Source organism: Staurois parvus, unplaced genomic scaffold (assembly GCF_062004578.1).
Source record: "Staurois parvus isolate SC_StPar_1 unplaced genomic scaffold, SC_StPar_1.0 ptg000581l, whole genome shotgun sequence".
Taxonomy (NCBI): Eukaryota; Metazoa; Chordata; class Amphibia; order Anura; family Ranidae; genus Staurois; species Staurois parvus.
The window spans coordinates 8,321,161-8,347,126 of record NW_028318377.1 but is presented as its reverse complement, the minus strand read 5'-3'; the positions used below and the strand labels follow the sequence as shown (position 1 = coordinate 8,347,126).

At 40.9% G+C, this 25,966-nt stretch overlaps 1 protein-coding gene across 2 annotated transcripts in view; it reads right to left on the bottom strand.

The window, feature by feature from the left end:
• Nucleotides 1-25,966, bottom strand: part of SMYD1 (SET and MYND domain containing 1) — a 61,366-nt gene that overhangs the window by 1,718 nt on the left and 33,682 nt on the right. The window contains exons 5-9 of one of the 2 annotated variants that reach the window (XM_089692324.1): nt 14,220-14,258; nt 8,813-9,005; nt 7,544-7,636; nt 6,173-6,336; nt 1,926-2,094 (exon numbers count right to left, since the gene is read on the bottom strand). In XM_089692324.1, coding sequence (XP_089548450.1) covers nt 1,926-2,094; nt 6,173-6,336; nt 7,544-7,636; nt 8,813-9,005; nt 14,220-14,258 — 658 coding nt within the window. The remainder of the gene's footprint in view (nt 1-1,925; nt 2,095-6,172; nt 6,337-7,543; nt 7,637-8,812; nt 9,006-14,219; nt 14,259-25,966) is intronic. The other variant, XM_089692325.1, reaches the window with a different exon arrangement.

Below are 25,966 nucleotides of genomic sequence, written 5' to 3'. Positions count from 1 at the left end.
TAACCCCTTAGGTTCCACAGTGAGTATAACAAGCATACTTTACTGCATATACAGACTGATTTTACTGTTGTGGGTTTAGTAACACTTTAATAATTAATAAAAATACCCATAATTCTGAGAGAACGGGAAGAGATGCTTCTTGGGAATTCAGACTCCATCTTAGAGACTGGGAGAGAAGGTGCCAGCTATCAGAGTACATGTTGAACTGGAACTTGCATCATTTTGCATCCCCTAATGGGAGCATCGCTGGTAAGAATCACTTCTCGCTATCATGAGCCTAACTATTCATTGTATTTTCTGTATGTTATTACATTGATTGTATGGATTTCTCATTTATTTTTTCTTACTAGTTTTACCTCCACATTTACCCACCAAATGTACTTTTAACCAAAAACAGCACAAAAATAGTAATTATCTCAGTATCTGTATGTAGGTAGCTGATGGGGAGATGCAGAATTATCTACAGCAGTGGTTCTTAACCAATTGGCTGTGCCTGCTGCCAGGCCACAGTCTCCCTCCTACCAGGCCTTAAACTGGTTGTAAACCTAGAGAACACAAATCAATCTAATCCTGCAATTGAATAGATTTTACCCTTACTAAGCATTTGAGCTTCCCCCTCTCTAGAAATCCCCTCCTGCTCTTCTGAACAGAATAAATCCGAAACCATCAGAAAAATGGTGTCACCACTCCCATTCTCTGTGCTGAAGACGAGACCAACATGAGCCTCCATGTAATACACTGCAAAGAGCTGGGGGAGAGGGTGTCCTCTCCCTGCCTTCACAAGATGGAGAACTCAGGACCAGTGATTTATGACATAGATCGGCATCACTTCAGTAATGCTGTAGTTATCTAGGTACAGTGAAGAAAATATGCATTTGATCCCCTGCTGATTTTGAATGTTTGCCCACCCACAAAGAAATGATCAGTCTAAAAATCGAATGGTAGGTGTATTGTAAACACTGAGAGACAGAATAGCTGCATTTTTTCTGCACAGAACCATACTGGACCATAGCAAACTGCATCAAAACGGCACCGGAACTGCGTGTGGTGTAAACTGTAAGCAAAAACGTATCCGGAATGCATCCGCTGTGTGTTATTGTAGTGTGAACTGGCCCTTAGGGCTGGTTCACACTATAGAAACGCAGTCCAGATGCGTTCCGGATGTGTTTTTGCATGCACGTTTTTGGTGTGTTCCAGTGCGTTTTTTATGCATTTTTGATGCGTTCCAGTGCGTTTATGCATTCCAGTTAATTTTTTCACCTCTTTTTCTTCAATTTAAGTAGGGAAATGTGCATTCCAGTGCGTTTTTGGTGTGTTCCGGTGCGTTCCAGTACAGCTCTGTGCAGAAGAAATGCAGGATGTTCTACTTTTTTTTCTGCAACCGGAACACACTGGAACTGAAAGCACTGATGTGAACTTTGACATGAACAACCATATAACCTACTTTCTGTGCTTTTTGGATACAACTGAAATACATGTAGTGTGAACTGGCCCTTCAAATGTAAGTTCACCTTCAGCTTGATGGTTGAATTGTGCGCTCCCTACTGGCCACTCAAACTGAGTGCATGCGCAGAGTTCATTAGTGGCCACTCCAGGCCATCCAAACTGAGTTTAGATAGAGAAGGAGAGCGCACACCGCGTACTTGCACAGTTTGATGGGCTCGGAGCGGCTCAATTCAAATGCCTGGTCCATCCTGCAAAAGACTGGGAACAAGGAACCAGCAGTATTTGTGAAGAGCCCCCCCAATGGTAAATGGTGAAGAATGTTCACCATTGAAAACAGGAGGAGCACTGGTATGTACTAATCACAGGATATGGAATTGAAAAGGGAGATTCTGGCAAAATATTGCTGAAGGTGAACTTATACTTTAAATGTTTAGAAAGTGGGCTTTCATGACATAATTAGAGATGACTTGTGTACAGACCTCCAGATCTTTGGTGATGGGGTGTGTGGGACCATGAGTAATCAGCAGAATGGCGTAGGCCTTGCAGATCATTCCGTGCCCAACTTCAATGAGCCCAGCGTGCCAGTGTGTGACTCCCGCCCTCATCACTGACATCCCAAGCTGGGCATTGTTTGGGTGGTAGACTTTTCTGTTGAAAAAAAAAAATGGATCAGTGTCATCGGGGAAAAAGTAAATTTTATTTTAGCTTGATATGTTATATGGAATGTACAGACTTGTCACATTTTTCCTACGTAAATGTTAGCCTATAATAAACCTATTGGTACCCATACAGTGCTTACAGACTCCAGAATCACAATGGAGGCGCCAAATGGTATCTGTGCTGACTATATGCATTCTTCTTCAGCCCGGAAACTCCAAATCCTGGGCTGCTATAACCAGCAAATTCTGACACGACTTGGAACAGCTGAGTACAGGCCCCACTCCCGACTGTATCTCCATGTATCAGGACATGACCCTACCAGAGTTCAGAACAAGTGGACTGGGACAAGAAGGCATCTACAGCTTTGTGCAGGAAACATTATCACATACTAGTACTAGGCCAGTAATTGATAACCACAAGCCTGGTGCCAGTATGGGATTTACACCTCCACCGGTTGCAGCGTTCTAAAGAAGCCATCCTGAAGCAGTAGACATAAGTTGGTAATAGGTCATATGGAAAGACATAGCAGCTTATTTCAGGGACAATGATCATCAGTTAGAACATAGTAGCTGGACTGTTGTGACTGAATGGCACACTCTATTACTTTATAGCCCCTCCAGTTTTTATAGGTTATTTAACTGTCTCCCTCCCGCCATGTAAGGAGATGATGGTAGGGTGGCATATGACGTCCTCCCACTCTAGCTGCGCACGTGCGCCCCCGGGGGTGCACGACGCACCAATAGGTGGTGTGTTGTGTCCCTGGGACATAGCGGATCACCAATCACAGTAAAGAGCCGATGATGTTGGCTCTATCATGTGATCAGCTGTGTCCAATAACAGCTGATAGCACATAAATAGGAAATGTCAGTTATCAGCAGTTGCCTCCTCATGCTGGCTGTCAGCTGTGCGTGAAGAGAGCCGGTACGTGGCATTCCTCAGAGGGGACATCTATACTGATGATCAGTGTAGCCCCATCAGTGCCACCTGTCAGTGCTCATAATTGCCACCTGTCAGTCCCCATCAATTCTACATACCGGTGCCCATCAGTGCACATCATAGCTCCCTTTCAGTGCCAGTCAGTCCTGCCTATCAGTGCCAGTATGTGCCGCCTAACAGTTCCAATCAGTGCCATATATAAGTATTGCCTTTAATTGCCCATCAGTGATGCTTGTCAATGCCCATCAATGCCACCTACCAGTGCCCATCAGTACAGCCTATCAGTGCACATCACTGCAACATCATTAGCACACATCAGTGAAAGAAAAATTACTTATTTACAAAATTTTATAACAGAAACTAAGAAAAAAACTTTGATTTCAAAATTTCATTATTTTTTTGATTTAGCAAAAAAATAAAAAAAAACCCAGTGTTGGTTAAACACCATCAAAAGAAGACTGTCTTAAACAATTATAAAAATTTAGTTTGGGTACAATGTTGCATGACCGCGCAATTGTCATTCAAAGTACGACAGTGCTGAAAGCTGAAAATTGGCCTGGTCGGGAAGGGAGTATAAGTGCCCTGTAGGCTAGTGGTTAAAGAAAGTTAAAATGTTAAACTGCAGACATGAAATATGAACAAAGCATAGTGTGTACTGGTCTCAGTCCTGGTTCACACAGATGTGGAATTTGCAGCGTTTCTGTGCTAATTCCGCACCGCATCAGAATCGCACCCCGTTCATGAGAACCGCTGCGGGTGTGTATGTTAAGTTAACACCCAAAAAGTGTTCCACAAAACGCAATGTGATGTGCAGAATCGGATCGCATAGGTGTGAATACCCATGCAATCCGATTCTAGTGCAGACCAAAAAAAAAGTCATGCACGTTTTAGGCACGGTGCGATTAGAGCCATACAAAATGTATGGCTCCAATCGCACTGCACACAAATCGCATGTGATTCGCACAGGAATGCAATGCTGTTCCTGTGCGAATCACATGCGATATACCGCACTGCATATATGTGAACCCAGGCTCAAACCAGAGCACTAAGTGTCCTTTCTGTCCTCGGCTATCAGTATCAGTCACTTCTGACAAGTTTTCCTGACGCCAAGAGAAAAACAGTGACAGGGGAGGGCGGAGGGCACAGCCTGTGATTGACAGCCTCAAGTCTGTTCCTTTGTTCTGTGTGAAGGGGGGGGGGGGGGGAAGGTTCCTTCCCTCCAATCAGCTCTTAGCGCTCTCCTCACTGATGTAACTCAGCTGCCCACCCCCTGCTTTTCAGAGCTGAGAAGTGCTGTTTAAATTCTGCACTGTGAATGGATGTAGGGAAAGATGGCTATAGATAAACAGGTACAACTTATGTGGAAGGATTTGTTTCATCTGAGGCCAGGTGAACCCTATATGTAGGATTTACAACCACTTTATGAGCAAGGTCCCATTCACACATTCTGAATCTCACCCCTATGCACCTTCCTAGCACAACTGCATTGCAGCATACCGCACCATGCGTTGGAGCATGTTTGTACAGGTTCTGGTCAGTTGTGGTGCATTAGGCAGACTATTTCAGTAAACAGGCCGCCCTAACACAGCACGTGTTAATAGGTGACAGAAGGCTTGTTAACTCATGAGCATTATCTCCTAGATTGTAAGCTCCCAGGATCAGGCCCTCCTAACCCTCTTGTATTGAACTGTATTGTTGCTGTATTGTCTCCCGTTATATTGTAAAGTGCTGAGCAAACTGTTGGCGCTATATAAATCCTGTATAATAATAATAATAATATATAAATCCTGTATTATAATAATAATAATAATATATAAATCCTGTATAATAATAAATAAATCCTGTATTATAAAACAATAATATATAAATCCTGTATAATAAGAATAATAATAATAATAATAAATAAATCCTGTATTATAAAATAATATATAAATCCTGTATAATAATAATATATAAATCCTGAATAATAATAATAATATATAAATCCTGTATAATAATAATAAAATAATAAGTAACTGCACCACAGCAAACCAGGCTGGTGTGAATAGGCTGAAAGATTCTAGTAGATTTAGGCCTCATGTACACTGCTGCTCCTGAACATGAGTTTAGGAGCTTTTGCTGTTTTTTTTTTTTTTTTTTGCCAAAGCCCCTGAACTCAGCTCAATAAAAGCCTTTAGGCTTTTACCAGAGTTTAGGAGAAGCAGAGTTTAGGGGCAGTTAAAACTTCCTCTTCTGAACGCAGAATAATCGCATTCAAAAGAGGAACATTTTGGCCAAAAAAAAAAGCTAAATATGGCAAAAACGTGTGTAAATGTGGCTAAACGCTAGCAGCGTTTAGCGCTTGGGTGTTCATCCATGTCAATGGAAAATACTCTGGCCAAGCAAATGAATAAACATCCAAGCGCTAAACGCAGTAACGTGTTTACGCACATTTTTTCTGCAATTAGCATTTTTCTAATGAGTTTACTGACTAGGTGAATTCATGTGTACATGAGGCCTTAGCTATCACAGTAGAGAGTCATTATAAATGTGATTGCACTGTTTATCAATAGTTAAAGCGGACCTCCACCCAAAAGGGGAAGTTCCACTTTAATGCTTTGTTCCTCGCTCCCCATTAAGGATTGGCACCTTTGGGGAGCTGGTACCCACTCCCACATCCGCTGTGTTCGTCTAGGCGATCGGAAGCAGAAGTTGTCCTCCCCACCTCCCTCCCCATAGTCGTGACAGGTCCCACAAGACTACGGGGGCCATTCACAAAGCGCAGCGCTTCTTGCTCATGCACAGTGGGCACCCTGGCTGTGAAGCTGCAGGCTGTCAGAGCCGGGTGCCCACACTGAAGATGCTGGGGAGGGAAGATGGCCGGTGAAACCAACCGTGGCGAGGACACCGCTGGACCGAGGGACAGGTATGTGGCTGTATTTTGAAAGTCAGCAGATACTGTTTTTGTAGCTACTGACTTATTTTTTTTTCAGGTGGAACTCCACTTTAAAGTGACCCTGTTATGCGATTAAAAAGTGTTGAGTGGCTTTATTGTTGAATCTTGAGAGGTGCGCAGCAGAACGGTGAATGTTGATATTTTACAAAAATAAAAAAGTAAAGATTTTCATAGGACTTCACCTGTGTTACTTACAAGTATCCATCTATCATCTTCTTAGCATACTCAGCAGCATCCTCAAACATCTGCAGGTAAGAGAACACTTCGGAAGCTATGCTCAGAATTCTCAGAATGTGAATGTTTGTGTCTGCTAGAACTGGTTCCTGCTTCTTCAGGCATTCCCGGCAAAGTTTAATCACCTGGTCAACAAATTGGAGACAAGCATGGTCTCAGTGTAATCAGTTTTTAACAATGAGTCAAGGGCAATCTGCATTTAAAAATGCTTAAAAGGCAACCTGAACCTCCTCCCATCCAGCCTATTGTAAAAAAATGGCCAGGTGGGAGCACTCTTATTCCAGGGGGATGTTTATGTGAGGTCCCATCATTTGCATACCTCATGCACACCCTGGGGAGCATGAATTGTATTACAACTTTAATGTCTACCTTAATTTTGTAAAGCGCTGTGCAAACTGTTGGCGCTCTATAAATCCTGTATAATCATAATCATCTGTGACCCGCAGACCCGTACCATGTGATAGCTGTGGCCAATCACATTAGTAAGCCAGGTTTCCTGAATATTTTCAAGGAAATTGATTCTGGGACTTTAACGATGCAAAACAAATATACTGTCAAATACTGTTAAAATGTAAAATTTGTTTATTTTCTCACATTAAAATTATACAATAAAAACGATTGTGGAAATTGAATATGGTCTTGTCCTCATTTTTGCGGTGGCATATTGGTGAATAAGCTGCCCATTGGGGCTTCTTCAGGGAAGCACAACCACTGCAACTATAATACTATAATGAGGAAACAGAACAATAAACAACTTGATAATCAACAATTTTTACTTCAAATTAACCGCTTGATGCTGATATTACGCAAATATGCGGCCTCTCGACGCCTGGGCCTTGTCGCAGAGAGGCTGCATATTTGCGTACCATTTGAAATCACATATGTGCTGAGAGCGCGCATCCTGTGTACTCCCAGCACATATGTTGGTGTCTCACGGAAAGGTCCCGATCTCCCCTTGAGATCAGAACCTTTTTTTTCCGATCATGTGACCGCCGTGACAACGAATCACGCCGGTCACATGACCCTAAAACCCCGCCCTGCCTCCCGGCATCTGAAACCATTAAAGGGCCAGGAGGCACCAGCGTGAAGAGGTTAATATACAGTGTTTTTACATATATGCTATGTAGGTCAGATGATACTTACCCCTTAAGATTCAATAAACATCTTACTAAAAATAGTACAATGAACTAGCTTGTAAAAATAAGAAAGCAAGTGCAGCCACCACACTAAGGACTTGCAGCAGCAACATTTTTGTTCTTGGATTTAGTTATTCTTTAACAAGTGATTTTTCTGTGGTTCAAAAAAAAAAAATAAAAATGACCATATACCTACCTCATGGTATGCCCCTTCAGAACGTGCTTTATCGATCTTTTCCATCGCATCCTTTGAGAATTGTATAACCTCCTTAATGACACTTTCTGAAGGCTGAAAAAAAAAAGAAAAAAATGTTTATTAGCTGTATATGTCAGGTAAGTCAACAGGCAATGTCCATCGGCCTATAGCATCAGGATTCCACATTTACCAACCTGACAGTAATCAGAGAGATTATGGTCCTTGGGACTTCAGCTTTGCTCTTTCTTGGACAAAGCTGTTCATTTATGTTCAGTTCATTCCAAGCATTGTTTCAGTTGTGTATGAGAGAACTGCATAATAATACCAACATTGTATGTTGTAACAAGAAAATGCCATAGTACATCCGATTATCTCCTGGAGACGAACGATTTTTTGTCTTTGATATCTCACTGGAGTTCATCTTTAAACCAGCCATCCTCACTGATTTATTTACTGTCTGACATGAGGGTTGCAAGAGGTCTACGCAACCACAGGCGCAATATACAGGGGTCAACTCCTAAAGTTAAAGATTCGTTTTATTAATATTAAGCTTAATTGTTCCCCCCTCATGCTATTTATGACTCAATTTATGGGCCTCAAATGAATAGGCAACATGAGCTGCGAGAACGTGTAGCACCAGTCAGAGCTGGGGAACTTGTAAGAACCTGCCAGTGAACAAATGATGGGAGCTGGTGTCCTTGCATATATTCAGAACAGTGGAAATGAGAAGGACAGATGCCACATCAACCTCCCCAATGTGAGTAGCGGTGTTGGACTCCGCTGCCGTTACAGCCTCCCCCTCTGGTGCATTTTACTCCTCCCACCAAACCCTGGTGGGTGAAGAAAAACACATCAGTGGGCATGGCTGGAGCGGCAGCTGAGGTCAACATCGCTACTCACATTGGGGAGGCCGATGCATTGTCCGTCCTTCTCATTTCCAACATGAGGTAGGAGCCAGCACCTATGAGATAAACGGCACCTACAACCAGTGGGCCATACAGTACTGAGCATGGATGGCCTTTTTCTCCGTAGCCTCAATGAGGAAGTCTTTCAGTGTCTGCAGTGAGTTGGTTTTTCCAATAGCGTATAAAGAAAAATTTACCCGCAGGCATACTACGGTGCAGGCTGCCAGCTTTGAAGAGAACAAGATAGTCACTGGCCTATGGCTCCTGCTTCAATATAGCCTACTGATCTACAAAGTATGCATTTTTAATTAGTTTTCACCTAACCCAGAAACAAGAATAGATCAAACTTTATCGACACTCCTACCTTAGGTTCACCATCTTTGACATCTAGCAACAGGTCATCTTTAATTTTCTTGGTGCAGTGCTCACATGTGCAGTCAAAATAGTACTGTTTCTTCAGCTGTTGTTTTCTATCTTCACTGAGGTTAAGGAAATCTACGTAAGACACGCTGAGTTCTTCTCCCTTGTTGATCTTTCCAAGAGCGCGAAGCTCAATTCTGTAATTACCAAGCATGGGAGATCAGACAAAATGCCTGTAGGAGTCTCTGGGATGAGTTCAAGAGTGGGCTAATCAAACCTTGGCATTCCAGCTAGGGGCACCATGCAAGATTGTGACTGCCAGAGTGCTAAAGGTTGTCAATCCCATTACCAATGTCTTTTGAGTTACTTGAGGATCTGTACCATTTGAAAAATCTTACTCATCAATATTACTGTTTATGCAAGTAAACACTTTTTTTATAATTATTTTGCCAAATATTTTAAGAGGTACCTTCTGTAGACTCCTATAATGAGAGTTGGACTACAGATACAGTTTAAGAACATACCACTTTACTTTTCTCACTTCCTACAATAAATAAATTAAAGCTGAACTATATATATATATATATATATATATATATATATATATATATATATATCTGTAACACCCTCTAGTGTAGCATATGTTTTATTTTGTATAGTTGGAGGCTTGCTAGAAGCCTAGGTGTGAGTCAGCCTGGGTGTGATTCAGCGTGGATACTTCAGCTTAAGGCTGGAGGGCTTTCCAAGTCAGTTCTCTGATAACCCCCCCCCCCCCACTCTAGAAACTTGGAGAAGTTTCTAGAAGCCAGTGGGCGGGGATGAGGAGGGGCTGCTCTGCCTACTTAGGGGAATCTGGGCAATCCCTAGACAGGGGACCTGGCAAGGTAGCTAGTTCAGCCTTTAAATATGAGAGAGCCTGGTCAGCAGAGGAGTCGGGTGGAAGATGGATTGCTGAGAGGTGTTGCTGTGTAGCCTAGGAGGGAGACCCGGTGGGGGGTTCTGCCCTATTGTCCACCGGGGAAGGAGAGCCTGCAAATCTTGGAGAGGACCAGCCCAGCTGCAAGGCCTGACAGCAGTTCTAGCCACAGCTGCAGGCCAAGGACAGTATGAGTAGCCTATACATCCCCAGGGCCTAGAAGGGAGAAGTCTGCTGGATGCAAGTTCTGGCAAGTCTTCGGGGGACAGTTCATAGCTTACACAATTCCTTGTCCTGGGATCAGATACTGCAGCCAGTTGGGCTGGTATTTGTGGACTAAGGGGACCAAGAGCCCCTACAAGTTGTCACGTTGCTAAAAATCCACTCAGGGGATACCAAGCTCCTAGATGGGGATTATTCTACTATGTACTGTGATGGTTCCAGCTGGAACACAAGCAAGTGTTTGTCATTTTTTTCTAAGTGTGCTAGAGCAAGAAGCATCCTCATTTTGCTGTTTCTTCAATGAAATTGGGCATCCCATAACCCATTTACGCTATCAAAGTTGTTAACTCCTAATAAAACGAAAAACCCAAGCCCATGGATTGTTTACTGACTGTGGATGAAAGTGTGGAAAATGTATGTTGCCTGGCTGTGCAAGGCTTAGGGGGACCCTAAGAGGGTAGCACTACACATCTAAAATACCATAGAATGCATCTTGAATAGTGTTTTTTTTTCCCAAAAAATGTCATTCCCAAATCAATCCCTTATCTTTTACTAACTCCATTTTCTGCTAAAATATGCCAAGCTGTCTGGATGATGTCTGAGTGGTAATAAGGGCACTCCAGGGAAGGAATTCAGAAAATAAGTTTTCCCACTCAGTGCATGCACTGTAAATGTAATGTTGCTTTGGAAAAGAGATGGGGCCATGGCAGTGGTTGTACTGTTCTAAGTCAGAGGGCTTCTGCACTCAGTGGTTGCAGACATTCCCCTGCTGTCCTTGCACTGTCAATAGGGAAGACTTCAAGTAATCTCATCTACAATACCTTGGAATTTACAGATAACAGAGAATATTCACAACCTTACTGCACATCAGAAATAAAAATAGAACATTACTGAAGTGACTACAGATCAGTTTTAACCCTTTCCTGCCTGCAATCTGTATAATAACATTGTCCAGTATGATGCCCCTTGCTGAGGTATACATTAATAAATATCCACCCTTTAAGAGCCACCAACTGACACTTTGCACAATGGGTAGCGCTCAATCTTAGCTGGCAATGAGAGCTCTGGTCCCCATTGATTATTGGGATCCAATCTGAGCGTTTCTGGATTTCAGTTATAGTATAGTGATCATATGCTGGCTGGAGGCTTCATTGATCATCTCTTCATTGATCAAGTCTTTAGCAGATAGCACTTGCAGCCTAAAAGGTGGCTTTGTGACTCTGGTGATATTCTAATTGTGGGTTACAATTACAATACTAAAAAATAATTGAATAAAAAAAAAAATGGAAAAAATGTATTTTTTACATGCTTGTACCTACAATAAGGAAGATCAGTTTTGTTTAGTACACCGTTTAAATAAAACAAAATAAAGGTCTCACATAGTTGAGATGTCCTACAATGCACACACAAGTCTGATTGGTACCCCTTTAATAGTTTCGGCAAATAAATTCTATTAAAAGGTTTTATAACTTTCTGAAACTGATTGATGAAATAACATACTTCAAAAAGGAACAGATCCATTTTAAAGGGCCAGTCAAACCCAAACTGATATATCAGCTGTTAGTAGGTGCCAGCTGCTTAAATTACCACCCACTTCCAATTTCTCTCAGGTACATGGACATTGATATCTCTGTTTCCAGGACTAGACACCTACCACAGTTATTGCAAGGGTGTTTCACTTTCACAGAAGGATCAATGAAATAGTTTACAATATGCAGAATGCAACATGAAGAGTAAAACTCAATGATGAAGGGAGCATTGCCAATAAAGCTGAAGTTTCTGATATATGTTTAGGACAGTGATGGGTCATACAGCCGAACACCATCTACTCATAATTGAAATAAAAGGATTGAGTTTACAGATCTTTTATGGGTCAGTCCACCTAAAAGATACAATATCATATTGGTGTCCAGGAGGTTGAGTCATCTGGATGTTTTCTATGCTAGATCTCTTGGTGACTTTAGTGAACAGTCTCCCTGCTGTAGTTCCTACCTCTGTTCCTGCCTACCTTTTGTTTTTGGTACTCCTGCCCACCTTCAAGTGTTTCACTCCTCCTGTAGCATTATCAACAATAAAGAATTTTAATACTCATACAGTGATAGTAGGAAACCTTCATAATTGCTGCAGCAGGTGTGCAGACCTGGGATTTAAAGAGAGCACTCACATAATACATTTAATTGTCCAGCTTATACTAGAGCTGAGATATCAGTTTTGGGTTGAATGACCCTTTGAGTATTAGTTGTGAATCCTGCAAGCATGCATCAATGGGACAGTCTCTTTACCATCCCAGTCCATTGTCCGAACTCTCCATGTCATTCAAAAGATAGTATGCAAAAATAAATCAATCCTTTGTGCATTCGTATAGTTTTGCACCATTTACATTCCTTTTGATAACTTTCACATCGCAATGAAAAAAAACACAAATTCCCCCAAAATTCGGACAGGGTAGCTAAAACTATAGGATACATATGACAAACATGGCTTTTGCCGTTCCAACATGGCAATTAATATCTGCAAGGAAAAGATTAGCGAGTCAATTCTGTGAAGGTGTTAATCTAGATGTTTAGATGGATTACAGGTGTTACAGAAGTAATTTTCTTACTTAGAGTGTTAATATAATAAACTCTCTTTACACATTGTATTAGTATCTCTGCCATTTTTTGTATTTTTTAAATGAAAATCTTGAAAATTATTGCTGTGCCCCTTCTCAGTGACCACCAAGTTATCTGAATGATTTCTGAACAAAAAGTAAAGGTTGGAGTTTTGAGAAATATGCTTTGATTCCTTATATCTTACAGATACCAATGGTGAGAGGATTCTGATGGAGATACAGAATACTGGAAGTGAGCAGCACTAGGATGTGGATATTGTAAAGCTGGAGTCCCTAAGTGAAATAAGCAGAGTTGGCTTTATTAAATAAGACTAATAAACTCCACAAAAAGAAAGTCTGCTCTCCCCATTTTCTTAGAGACCCTGTTGCCAGATCACTGCTTCAACAACAATCTTCCCATAAGATTACGTGCACATTTATTGCATTTTGTGCATGTTTATTTACCAGAAAAATCCATGCTTATGTAGACTTTCAAAAGCTCTGACTGCCGCTGGGGGCTGCCATCTTGGACTCAAACAACACTTTATAGCAGTATACATGGGGTACACATACACACAGGTTATGCACAAGGACATTTAGAGGTATAGGACAAAAATGAAGCTCCTAACTCCTGTCCTAGGTTGACAACACACAACATTTTTCTTTTGGTGTCAGCCCTGCCCAGTTGTTTGTTGATAAAATACTCAAAACACTCCTACTTTTCTCTGACACTCAATACTCCATAGTCAAGGACAAAAACTAGGAGGGCTAATTAGACTCTTTACAATAATACATAAAGCGTGCACAGAATAGCTCTTAATCTGACATGGACAGGTATTTTTTGAACTTATTAGATACCTTGCATAGCTATATGTAGGTAGCAATAAGATAAGTCCATAGTTAGAAATAACATACACTTTAACCAGTGCCTACTCTATTAAAAAAAGGTTGGGCTTTTCATGCAATTAAATCAAGTCAATCTGAGTATCATATCCTGTTAAGGTGGCCATTTTGTCCTATACATAATTCTAGTTAATTAATTTTGTTCCTGACAAAAGAACAGTTTTTAGTGTTCAATGCAATTTTTTTTCCATTCTCCCAATAAAAAATGGTCTTCAAAACTATTCTTACCCATGACACTTAGATCTTAGTCTATGGTGTGAACATATATCATTTCACTTATGCAAACTTCGTAAGTACGGATCATGCCTATTGAGCCACAAAACAGCTTCCTCCACCAGTTATGTTATTTCCACCACAGAATAGATATAACAGATGCAAAGAGACCGAAGACATGATTCTAGTCTAAGTTAGGCTTGGTAAATCAAGTTATTCATTTTAGTAAGTTTATTGGTGTTAGAATTGCTAATTAATTGGGTCAGGAGCAGATCACCAGGTGACTAAAGCTCATTTATATTTCAAAATTTGTATTGACAACAGTTCATGCTTTCAGCTGATATGATATCACTGTGCACCAAGGAGTCATTGAGATGGAAGGTGCAATGCATGGAAAAGGTGAGATTAGAACGGGATGGTCAGGCTTCAGAAAGAACAGTATTAATGGTGGTCCCAAACAATTATGGAGGAGGTGATAGGGATCTGGGGACTGGGACATGGGGTGGGTTACTGGATCCATGTGATGGGGAGTGAAGGGTGGACAATGATACTTGGACACCGACCCACCTCATCTGTGTATGAAACATTGATTTTACAGCCTCATGACTGAAAAACAAAACAAGAGTCTACAATGCATATTGGTACAAGAGCTTCAATCAAAAGGGTGGGATCATGGGATCACTAAGGCATTCATGATTATTATCAGAGGCTATGTATCAATTCAGCTTCTTCTTTATATGCTTTGGTGCAAAATATTTTCAGTTGTTGAAATGATTTTGGTTTGGATACTTTCTGCTTTCTAGCAATCAAAAGACCAAAAATTTGTATAATACATAATAATATAATCAATTGTCCTACTTCTTCATGCATGATACATAGCCCGTAATATGTTTGTTCAATTTAATCATTTTTCATTATAGTAACATAAACATGATAGAACATACATTTTTTTTCACACCACTAACATAACAATAGGACTTCAGTTTAAACATTACAAATGTTTCTCTTATTGTCAGGGTAAAGAAGCTTCGTGTCGCTGCACATTATGCGCCAACGCCAGGTACCCGTCAGCTGTGCCAGTGTGCATGCGGTTGCGCATGCCAGCGTGTACAGATGGCTATTTAAACCCCTGCTGCACTTACAATGGTGCCTTCTGGTCTACTACGTTCTTTGCTTGTATCTTGACTCCTGTTATCTACCTGATTTGAACGGACTACAATTGAACTCCGCCTGCACAGACCTGGCTCATCCATTGACTATCCGCTTGCCTGTTACTCTGTACTTGATCCACCCGATTGATCCTGACCCGGCTTGTCTGATGCTTCTACCTCTCCTGCCTGTGACCATCTCTGGCTGCCAGCTCCCACGGTTGTCCATACCTCCGCTATACCTTCCTGCTGCTGCACCTGCTCACCTGCATCCATAACTAACCTGCATCCTGGTCTTTCGGGTCATCACCTGCCAGCTGTCATCGAAAACAGTCAGGCACTCATGCCCCTCCTAGCTCGATATCGTCTGTCTACCCTATCAGGGGTCCCGAGCGGGAGTGGTAAGAAGACACCGTCTCTCCACGTCAGGCTCCCCAACCAGGTATGTTACACTTATATTTTTTATTTTATTCAAAGTACTATACATTATGACCAAAAGGAAACATGCACCTTTATAAGAGTCTGCATTGTAAAAAGGTAAGGTTCCATGTTATATTCCATATGAATTCAGAACTTTATAGCCAATTATAAAATAGAATACTAGCCATACACCTGTAGATTGTGGGCTGAAAAAGAGAAATTACTTGATTCCTCCATCCATGCTAAACAGTGTGGATGAAGGAATATCCCCTGCTGCATTCTGATAGCTGCTACTCCTCCTGAACAGTACCTGAGCATGACTGGATGCAGTCGTTCAACCAACAGGGCCGTTCTCAGCTGGAATTTAGGTAGAATTAGACAAGATTTGAGCCATGTATGGCTAGCCCAAGGCTGCCTGTAACAAGGTCAGTAATGGGACTTACATGGACCCTGTACATGAAGCTTTTTCTCCAGCCCATCATTCACTAGTCATAAGAAAAACACTGTCATATGATGACCACAATTGATCTGGCATGTAGCCATTGTGCAACCACGTCCTCTGTTCTGAGGTCCAATATTTATGTTTAAAGCTTAGTTTACACATGCATTAGCTAAAACTGAACCTTAGGCAAACAGGTAAATACACAGATAGCATACACATATAGACAACTGTTTTACCTGCCATCAAGCTGTCAGATTTACACAGCATCAACCCTCAACATAGCCAGGTGGATGACACCACTTTGGCTGTCATGGTTATAGACTGTAGAAGAAATACTATGGTGTCCTTCCTTCTCCAGCTTGCTGATTGGAGAGTAAAAGGAGCAGCAGAAGATTGATAAGGTCATTTCTGCTCCTTTAGCTCTCTCCTCCTATCAACAGTCAGTACATTTTCATGCAGCATGTCTGATTGGTTCCCAGTTTAGACCCCCTTCTTTCATCCATTCAATTTTATAGGGGATTACAAGAAGCTGATAGCCAGTCAAATTCAGTTACCTACACTAGTTGGATTTGAAAAAAAATAAATTTGGGGTCTATTTATCAATGTTTTCACCAAAGATTCAGACATTTTTCCAGCTGGATCTTGTGAAAAATGTGTTGATCTTGGGAAACAATTGTTTGAATCTTGGTTGAAGACACTGATAATCAGACCTCCTTAATGATCTATTAAGGAATATATAGTTGCATTAAGGTGGGCCTTAAATAATGTACCTATCTGGACTTCAGCTTTTATAATTTGGGGTTTATTTACTAAAACTGAAGATTGCAAAATCTGGTGCAGTTGTGCATGGGAGCCAATCAGCTTCAGCTTGTTCAGTTAAGCTTCGACAAAAAAAAAACCTGGAAGTTGATTGGTTTCTATGCAGAGCTGCATCAAATTTTGCACTCTCCAGTTTTAGTAAATCAACCCCTTTGCATAGTTTGATACCCTTTAGGGATCAAAATTAAATCTTCCTGCTATAACGTTGACCAGGTTTAGACAGTAATTGGTCATCAATTCCATCACAAGACCATTAGCCATTCTATACAGTTCCTAGATGCTTCCCACTGATCAGCATTGTACTAAAATAAGAGGACCGCAGGAATAGAGGTCCACATGGCACATTGTTCAATGAAAAGTTGTGAGCTTTTTTTCTGAGCGGGGGGACGACATCTTAAAGCAGAATTTTCCTTTTGGGTGGAGCTCCACTTTGATATGTGTTCAGTTTTAACCACTTTCCCGCCGCCCTATAGAAGAAATACTGCTACAGGGCGGAAGGGTTGCGCAAAATCATATATATGTGTGTATGTATATGATTTTGCATTTCCGAGTAGGGGGCGCGCGCACCCTACCCGTGCCGCCATTGGTGCCCTCACCTGTTGATCACCGGGTCCGGAACCCCACCAGCACCCGCCAATCGCCATGTATCACCGATGGGGGAGAGACCTGTATGTAAACAATACAGATCTCTCCCTGGTCAACTCCTGCACATTGCTTTGTTTGGCTCTGCATAGCAGAGCCATACAAAGCAGTGTGCTTACAGTGTAAAAGCACACACACAGCAAAACAGCACACAGTTAACCCTTTGATCGCCCCACGTTAACCCTTTCCTGCTCAGTGTTATTAGTATGAAGTCAGTGCTTTAAGCACTTTTCACTGTATTGGTGTCAGTGGGGATGTTAGTGACAGTTAGTTCCCCCCAATGTCAGAATGCCCGTTGCAGTTCCGTTATAAGTTGCTGATCGCTGCCATCACTAGTATAAAAAAAAAAAAATTCCAGTACATATACCGTCAGTACAGATACTGTCACGTAAACCAATTCATTTACATGTATTGGGATTTTTTTTTTTTTAGCAAAGACATGGAGCAGAATACATTTTGGCTTAAATTTATGACAAAATTTGATTTTTTCAATTTTTTACTGAACATGAATATCAAAAAAGTCAACAATATTGGTTTTTTCTCAAAATTGTATTTATTTTTTTTTCATAGCACAAAAAAGTTAAAAAAACTCACAGATGATCAAATACCACCAAAAGAAAGCTCTATTTGTGGGGGAAAAAAGGACATACATTTAATTTGGGTGCAGCGTTGCATGACCGCGCAATTGTCAGTTAAAGTAAAGCAGTGTCGTATAGCAAAAAATGACCTGGTCGGGGTGGGGGGGGGGGGGATCCTATGGAGGGCAAGTGGTTAAAGGGGTGAGGTGGCAACCCTATCACCACAACACATGGTATTGCAGTACCGTGTGTTTTGGTGCACTAAACCACAGGTAAGTTGCCTTAGTGCATTAGAGTGCCATTGAAAAGTTGCAGAGCCGCAACATAGTACCACATGCACTGTCTGGTAACACAGAGCATTGTATAGGTGTAATTGGGCTGGGAGTTGTGTCTTATGACAGCTCCAAATTCATCACAGGCATTCAGAGAGCATTTTAAAAGCAGTCTACACGTACACCTGTATCACATGGCATCTGCCATTACAGATATGTGGGAACTGTACATGTTGCTGCCAGCTTCTCTCAGCTAGTAATCCAAATCAGCTGTTCCTGGAACTAAGGGTAAGACTGGACGGCACTACCGCAATGAATGAAATGACATTTAAATGTCAGACATTAAGAACACATAGGACCCTGCTTGTAAATGGCTTCATCACAGCATGCTAAACTAACTTGCTATTAAAGACCGATATTAATATATCACAACTCCGAGTAAACGACTGCCAAAAGAACCGGCCCAATTTGAGGTTCTATGTTATTACACAACATGACTGAGATTAACCTCACTGACATTACCTCAAATCCTACTTTCCTAGCATCAATAGGGTGTAATATTAACATTTCAGTTCTCACATCTACAACCCCTATGAACCAGAACATTTGTTTTACATTCCAGCTATTGACTTGTTTATTTAGCAATTATTTTGTCACTATTTAGGATAACAAATAAATGCATAGATCTTTTTTTAAAACAATGAAGACTTTCTTTTGGTCATAGTGCCTTCCAAAAAATGTGTTTTATTTTAAGTAACAAAACTAAAAAAAAAAAAAAAAAAAAAAAAAAAAAAAAAAAAAAAAGGAAGAAAGAAGTTTTTCTACTTTGGTCAATGTCAGTATTACTGAAGGTAAAAGGCACACATTTTATTCTGTAATTTGTCCTGTTTTAAAATATCACTAATTAGTGCTGCACCGAAATGAAAATTCTGGTGACGAAAACAAAAATTCAAAATGCACTTGGCCAAAAACTGAAAAAAGAAATGCGCAGTTTTAAAAAATGAATATATATTTTTTGGAAAAAATACACTGATTTAAAAAAAAAAAAAAAAAAAAAACAAAACAAACATATACCCCACTTTTGTAAAACATGAAAGAAGATGTTATGGCGAGTAAATAGATACCCAACATGTCATGCTTTAAAATTGCGCACGCTCATGGAATGGCGTGAAACTGCAGTACTTAAAAATCTCCATGGGTGATGCTTTGTAACTTTACACTGCTAACCTGTAGAATGTTTTAGAGGAGGTCTAGTGCAAGAATTATTGCTCTTGCTCTGACGTTTGTGGTGATACCTCATGTGTGTGGTTTGAGCACCGTTTATAAATGTGGGCGTGGCCTACGTATGCATTCACCACTACGTGCAAGTACAGGGGGGGGGGCACTTTACTTTTTTTTATTATTTAATGTTTTGTTTTTGCACTGTCCCTTTAAAAAAAAATGTAATCACTTTTATTCTTATCACAAGAAATGCATGCATCCCTTGTGAAAGAAATAATTAGTGACAGGTCCTCTTTATGGCGAGATATGGGGTCAATAAGACAATTGATCTAGTGCTTTCAGAAAAAAAAAAAAAAATGTCTGGAACAGGAAGTGACATTGCTCCGGTCCTCCAAGGACATAGAGATGAGTGGCAGCCATCTCTCCTTCTCTCATCTCTATGCCCAGCACCGGGATCGATGGTTTATCAGGTAAGGCTAAGAACTACCGAGGGGTGGCAGCGTCAGTGAGGGGCTGAGTTTTTCGGCACCTGTATCGGTGCTTTTTTTCATTTCGGTCAATGCCCAAGAGGGGTGTTTTCGGCCAAAACGTTTCTGCCACTGAAATTTCGGTGCATCCCTAAAAATTACGATGCTATACTACAATATTTTTTACTAATTAAAAAAGGGGGCGTGGTTTTCCCAATGTTGCACTTTTTTTTTTTTTTTAAAGCAACAGTAAATAAAAAAAAAAAAACAAGAAAAAAACAAATGAAATTATTAATGGTTAGAGAAGCAGAAATAAAAAAAAAAAAAAAAAAAAAAAATCAGGAACATAATAGCTATGAGAAGCAGAAGGCGTTAATTAGGGCTGATTAGGGTCAACTAAGAGTTAATAGGAAAAATGTTTTATTTACAATAAAAAAACACTTATTTTACTTGTCAGGTTGATTTAATGATCATCATAGCTTACCTGTTTGATGTGCAAATGAATGATACAGAGTAAATAAACAAGTAGCAATAATGTTACTTTCCATCTCTCTATCCCCTGAGAAGTGTTTATAAACATTGTTCAGAAGGTTAATTTCTCAACAGCAGAAGCTGTCAGGCAGGAGTTTTTTCGCGCTTTTAAAAAGTGCACCATATCTGCAAGATTTAACAGAAGTCCATTGCAAGGTGCAGCTCACCCGCAAGAAAGCCTCAGGTGCACTGCGCTGCACCCGCAGTGCGAGTAAATCGCAGCACATCAGTGTGAAAGCAGCCTTAGGCCCCTGTTACATGATCAGTCCGATAGAGTCTACCTGTACGTTTTTCAGGCAGACCTCATCAGACCCTCTATTCACCTCTATGGAGCAGCAGATGTCAACGGACTTGTGACCACTTACACCAGCCTACCTCCAATCCCATTTGCTAAAAGAATATGGAAGGGGATCCGTTCTATTCTGTCTGGGTAGATCTGAACAGAGGGCCCATAGAGAAGACAGGGCTGTCTACATGTTCTCTCTGCATATGGGGAGCTGTCATCCGCACACTCCAATCTGTACAGGAGGTCAGCGGACAGATCGCTCACTGAGCAAGCAGATTCCAGACCCTAACCGGTTAACAAATCACTTAAGTGGCCCTCGCTCTTCAAAAGGTTGCGTACCGCTGATTTCTGTGGTTTCAGATGCTGTCGGGGAACAAGCCATTGGATAGATTTCTACTAGAAAGGGGGGATGACCACATACCTCTAACTAGATGCTCTATGCCGCAATTCATTCACTATGCGACCCGGGGTATAGAATCATTACCACATAAGTAGAATAGGCATCACACAATCTTTATCCTAATCTTAATCCAGCAGTATGACATCACTAAATATTAAAATGCTAAAATTTGAGTCTAAACGGACCCTCTCGCAAACAGGCGTACTTAAATTTCTGCTCAAATTGAATCTATGATCAGATCATGTATATTTCAAACAAGCAACAAAAGCATTTATAAACAAACTCTCATTCGCCTCCGTATCTATAAGCAATGTGAAGAAATTTATTTTCAATATTCACAACACAGACAGTGGATTTTTCTATGAAAGTTGAATCTTGGCTAGTCAGGCCTCTAATATAAACACACAGCAGATGGTTTTAAGTAGTTTGCGACTGCGTAAATTCACATGAAAGGCTCATTTACACTAGGTGCCCTGGGACTGTGCTGGGCTAAGCCTTGCCCTGCACAGTTCCAATACAAGACAAGGCAAAACATGAGGGCAGTTCATACTGTTGCATTGCAGTGGAGTGCACTAAAAAAAAAATTTCTGCTGCACTGAAAAAAAATGCAACCTACCACATTGCACATCCACTGTGTGAATAGAACGTAGCCACTGGTCACCCATGTAAAGCATATGTGCAACAGGAAAAAATGGTGGGCTTTAACACCCACACCTCGCACATATGTTGGAGGTTTGTGCTGAATGCACACTCACAGTACAGTATCCAAACATTCGCAGGCAGCTTCTGGTCTCTAGCAATGATCAGAAGCCAACAGAACTATTTGACCACTGACAGTCCTTCCTGCCCCGCCCCCATACCTTCCCCCGAGCATACAGATATTGTTAAAGGAAAGTTGGGGCTGGATGGGAAGGGGTCAGTGATATGTCCCTTGTGACATTTCAATAAAGTTCCAACAAAGAAAAGGTAATGCGATGGAATTGGTACATCGGCACAGTTTCCTACCAGTGCAGACCAGCAATCATGCGATCGGTGCAGCTGCTGTTGTGAAAGAGGCCTAAAAGCCTCTGAGAGGTCAGGGATAGGTTGCCATAGCCCTTGTTAATAATATGTAACTAGTTTTCAAAATCCAGCAGTATGACAACATTACTGAATATGAAAATGTTACATATGGAGTCTAAACTGACTCTCTCTCAAACAGGAGTACTTCAATTTCTGCTCAAAGCGAATCTATGCCCAGATCATGCACATATGAACAAGCAGCAAAAGCACTTATAAACAAGTTCTCATTCACCTCCGTATCTATAAGCATTGTGAACAAATGTATTTTCAATGTTCACAATACAGTCTCAACACAGTTAAAGTAAAGCTGGGGCTGGGTGGGAAGGGGTCAGTGATATGTCCCTTGTAACATTTCAATAAAGTTCGACCCAAAAAAATAACGGTGCCGATGCCCCAATCCCATCACATTGTACTGTTATTTTTTTGGGTCAAACTTTATTGAAATGTTACAAGGGACATATCACTGACCCCTTCCCACCCAGCCCCATTTTAACTGTGTTGAGACTGTATTGTGAACATTGAAAATACATTTGTTCACAATGCTTATAGATACAGAGGTGAATGAGAACTTGTTTATAAGTGCTTTTGCTGCTTGTTCATATATGTATGATTTGGGCATAGATGCGCTTTGAGCAGAAATTGAAGTGCTCCTGTTTGAGAGGGGGTCAGTTTAAACTCAAAATGTAGCATTTTAATAATCAGTAATGTCATACTGCTGGATTTTGAAAACTATTTACATATTATTAACAAGGGGTACAACAAGCCATCCCTGACCTCTCAGAGGCTTTTAGGCCTCTTTCACAACAGCAGCTGCACCTCTCGCATGACTGCTGGTGTGCACTGGTAGGAAACAGTGCAATGTGATGGGATTGGGGCATCGGCACCGTTTCCTACCAGTGCAGCCGAGCAGTCATGCGATAGGTGCAGCTGCTGTTGTGAAAGAGGCCTAAAAGCCTCTGAGAGGTCAGGGATAACTTGTTGTACCCCTTAATAATATGAAATAGTTTTCAAAATCCAGCAGTATGACAACATTACTGAATATTAAAAAGCTACATTTCGAGTCTAAACTGACCCTCTCTCAAACAGGAGTACTTCAATTTCTGCTCAAAGCGAATCTATGCCCAGATCATACATATATAAACAAGCAGCAAAAGCACTTATAAACAAGTTCTTATTCACCTCCGTATCTATAAGCATTGTGAACAAATGTATTTTCAAATGTTCACAATACAGTCTCAACACAGTTAAAGTAAAGCCGGACCTGGGTGGGAAGGGGTCAGTGATATGTCCCTTGTAACATTTCAATAAAGTTCGACCCAAAAAAATAACAGTGCAATGTGATGGGATTGGGGCATCGGCACCGTTTCCTACCAGTGCACACCAGCAGTCATGCGATAGGTGCAGCTGCTGTTGTGAAAGAGGCCTAAAAGTCTCTGAGAGGTCAGGGATAACTTGTTGTACCCCTTAATAATATGAAATAGTTTTCAAAATCCAGCAGTATGACAACATTACTGAATATTAAAAAGCTACATTTTGAGTCTAAACTGACCCTCTCTCAAATAGGAGTACTTCAATTTCTGCTCAAAGTGAATCTATGTCCAGATCATACATATTTCAAACAAGCAGCAAGAGCACTTAGAAACAAGTTCTCATTCACCTCAGTATCTATAAGCATTGTGAACAAATGTATTTTCAATGTTCACAATACAGTCTCAACACAGTTAAAGGAAAGCTGGGGCTGGGTGGGAAGGGGTCAATGAAATGGCACTTGTAACATTTCAATAAAGTTCCACCCAAAAAAATAACAGTGCAGTGCGATGGGATTGGGGCATCGACACAGTTTCCTACCAGTGCACACCAGCAGTCATGCGATCGATGCAGCTGCTGCTGTGAAAGAGACCTAAATGGTTTGTGTTGTGCCCCTTGTTAATAACATGTAAATAGTTTTCAAAATCCAGCAGTATGACAACATCACGGAATATTAAAATGCTACATTTTGAGTCTAAACTGAACCTCTCTCAAATAGGAGTACTTTGATTTCTGCGCAAAGCGAATCTATGTCCAGATCATACATATTTCAAACAAGCAGCAAGAGCACTTATAAACAAGTTCTCATTCACCTCTGTATCTATAAGCATTGTGAACACATGTATTTTCAATTTTCACAATACAGTCTCAACACAGTTAAAGGAAAGCTGTATCTGGATGGGAAGGGGTCAATGAAATGGTACTTGTGACATTTCAGTAAAGTTCCATTCAAAAAAGTAACAGTGCAATGTGATGGAATTGAGGCATCCAGTGCACACCAACAGCTGCTGTTGTTGTGAAAGAGGCCTAAAAAGGGATGGCTTGTTGAACATCTTGTTAATAATATATAGATCGTTTCACGTTCATAGTGTGAGCAGTTTAAGTCCAAAATGTAGGATTTTTTGGGAGTGATGCTGTCACACTTTATGTCTAGAATAAATAATACTGCATTAGATTAAAAAAAGAAGATAGCTTGATGCATTTGAAGTCCCTTGTGCTGATTCTATTTATATGTTGGACACATGAGAAATGATCAGCTGACAGAGGTAAGCTGACACGTTTGGCAAGCACCCTGCAGTGTGCTTTAGATTTTGGTCCTGTAGGATGTTCAGATTGTACATGGGAACATCCTCTTATGTCTGTGACCAGAGTATGAACCAGGGGCGGACTGACAACTCATGGGGCCCCCGGGCAATAGGGGATCATGGGACCCCTGTGTCCTTGCCCAAACTCAAAAAAAGCCTATGAAAAAAGCTACCAGGGGCATCCCATGGGGCCCCCTACTGACCCCGGGCCGTGCCCGAATTTCCAAATGGTCAGCCTGCCCCTGGTATGAACGCATGTTGATGGGCATCAATTTCCTGCATTTGGTGTGCATTTAAAACATGTCAAACATGCGCCAACAAATGGGGTAAATGCATACAGCAAAGGTTCATGTGATGACACCTCTCTAGCACACGGGTGTCAAACTGGCCGCCCTCCAGGTGTTGCCAAACTACAAGTCCCATTAGGCATTGCAAGATTGACAGTTACAAGCATGACTCCCAAAGGCAGAAGTATGATGGCAACAGCTGGAGGGCTGCCAGTTTCACACCCCTTTCTAAGCATAGGCAAGGACATCAGCTGACTTCTTAGTTAGATACAGAGATATCAAAAATATGAAGGAAAGAACCTGCACTTTGTAAATAAATACATTCCAGTCAGGTTTAAGTGTCTTATGTTTTAGGCTTGGTTCCAACCTATGCTTTAGGTTAGTTTTTAATGCTTTTTGCATTGTGCTTCGTGTTTTTACATGTAGTGCGTTTTTGCTGCATTTTGCATTTTTTTTTTTCAGCTTTTTTTTTGTTAAAGCAGAAAATGTTTTGATGCTGGGCAGAAAAAAATGCAAAAAACACAGCAAAGAAAAAAACGCACTACGTGTTTCAGCAGATTCTCCATTGAACTGTTGTAGCAAAAACGCTGCTTTTTTGTGTTTTAAAACATATCCCTGACCCTTTCTAAAAACACAGCAGCTCAAAAAAGCATAGATATGAACATAGTTAGTCTGTCTGAAAAAAAGACAAAAGTCCATCCAGTTTGACCATAGAAAAAAAAAAAAAAAAAAAAAAAGTTATAATCCTACACCCACACAGTTGATCCAGAGGAAGGCAAAAAAAAAAAAAACCCCAGCAAGGCAAGATCCAATTTACTCCTACAGAGGAAAAAAAATTCCTTCCTGATCCCCCGAGAGGCAATTGGATATTCCCTGGATCAACTTTACCTATAAATGTTAGTATCCAGTTATATTCTGTGTATCCAAGAAACAATCCAGGCCTTTTTTGAAGCAATCCACTGAGCTGGCCAGAACCAACTCTTGAGGGAGTCTATTCCACATTTTCACAGCTCTTACCATGAAGATACCTTTCTATGTTTGGAGATTAAATTTATTTTCCTCCAGACAAAGAGTGCCCCCTTGTTCTCTGTCCCATAGGAAGCCATGTTAAATGGACTGTAGTGCGT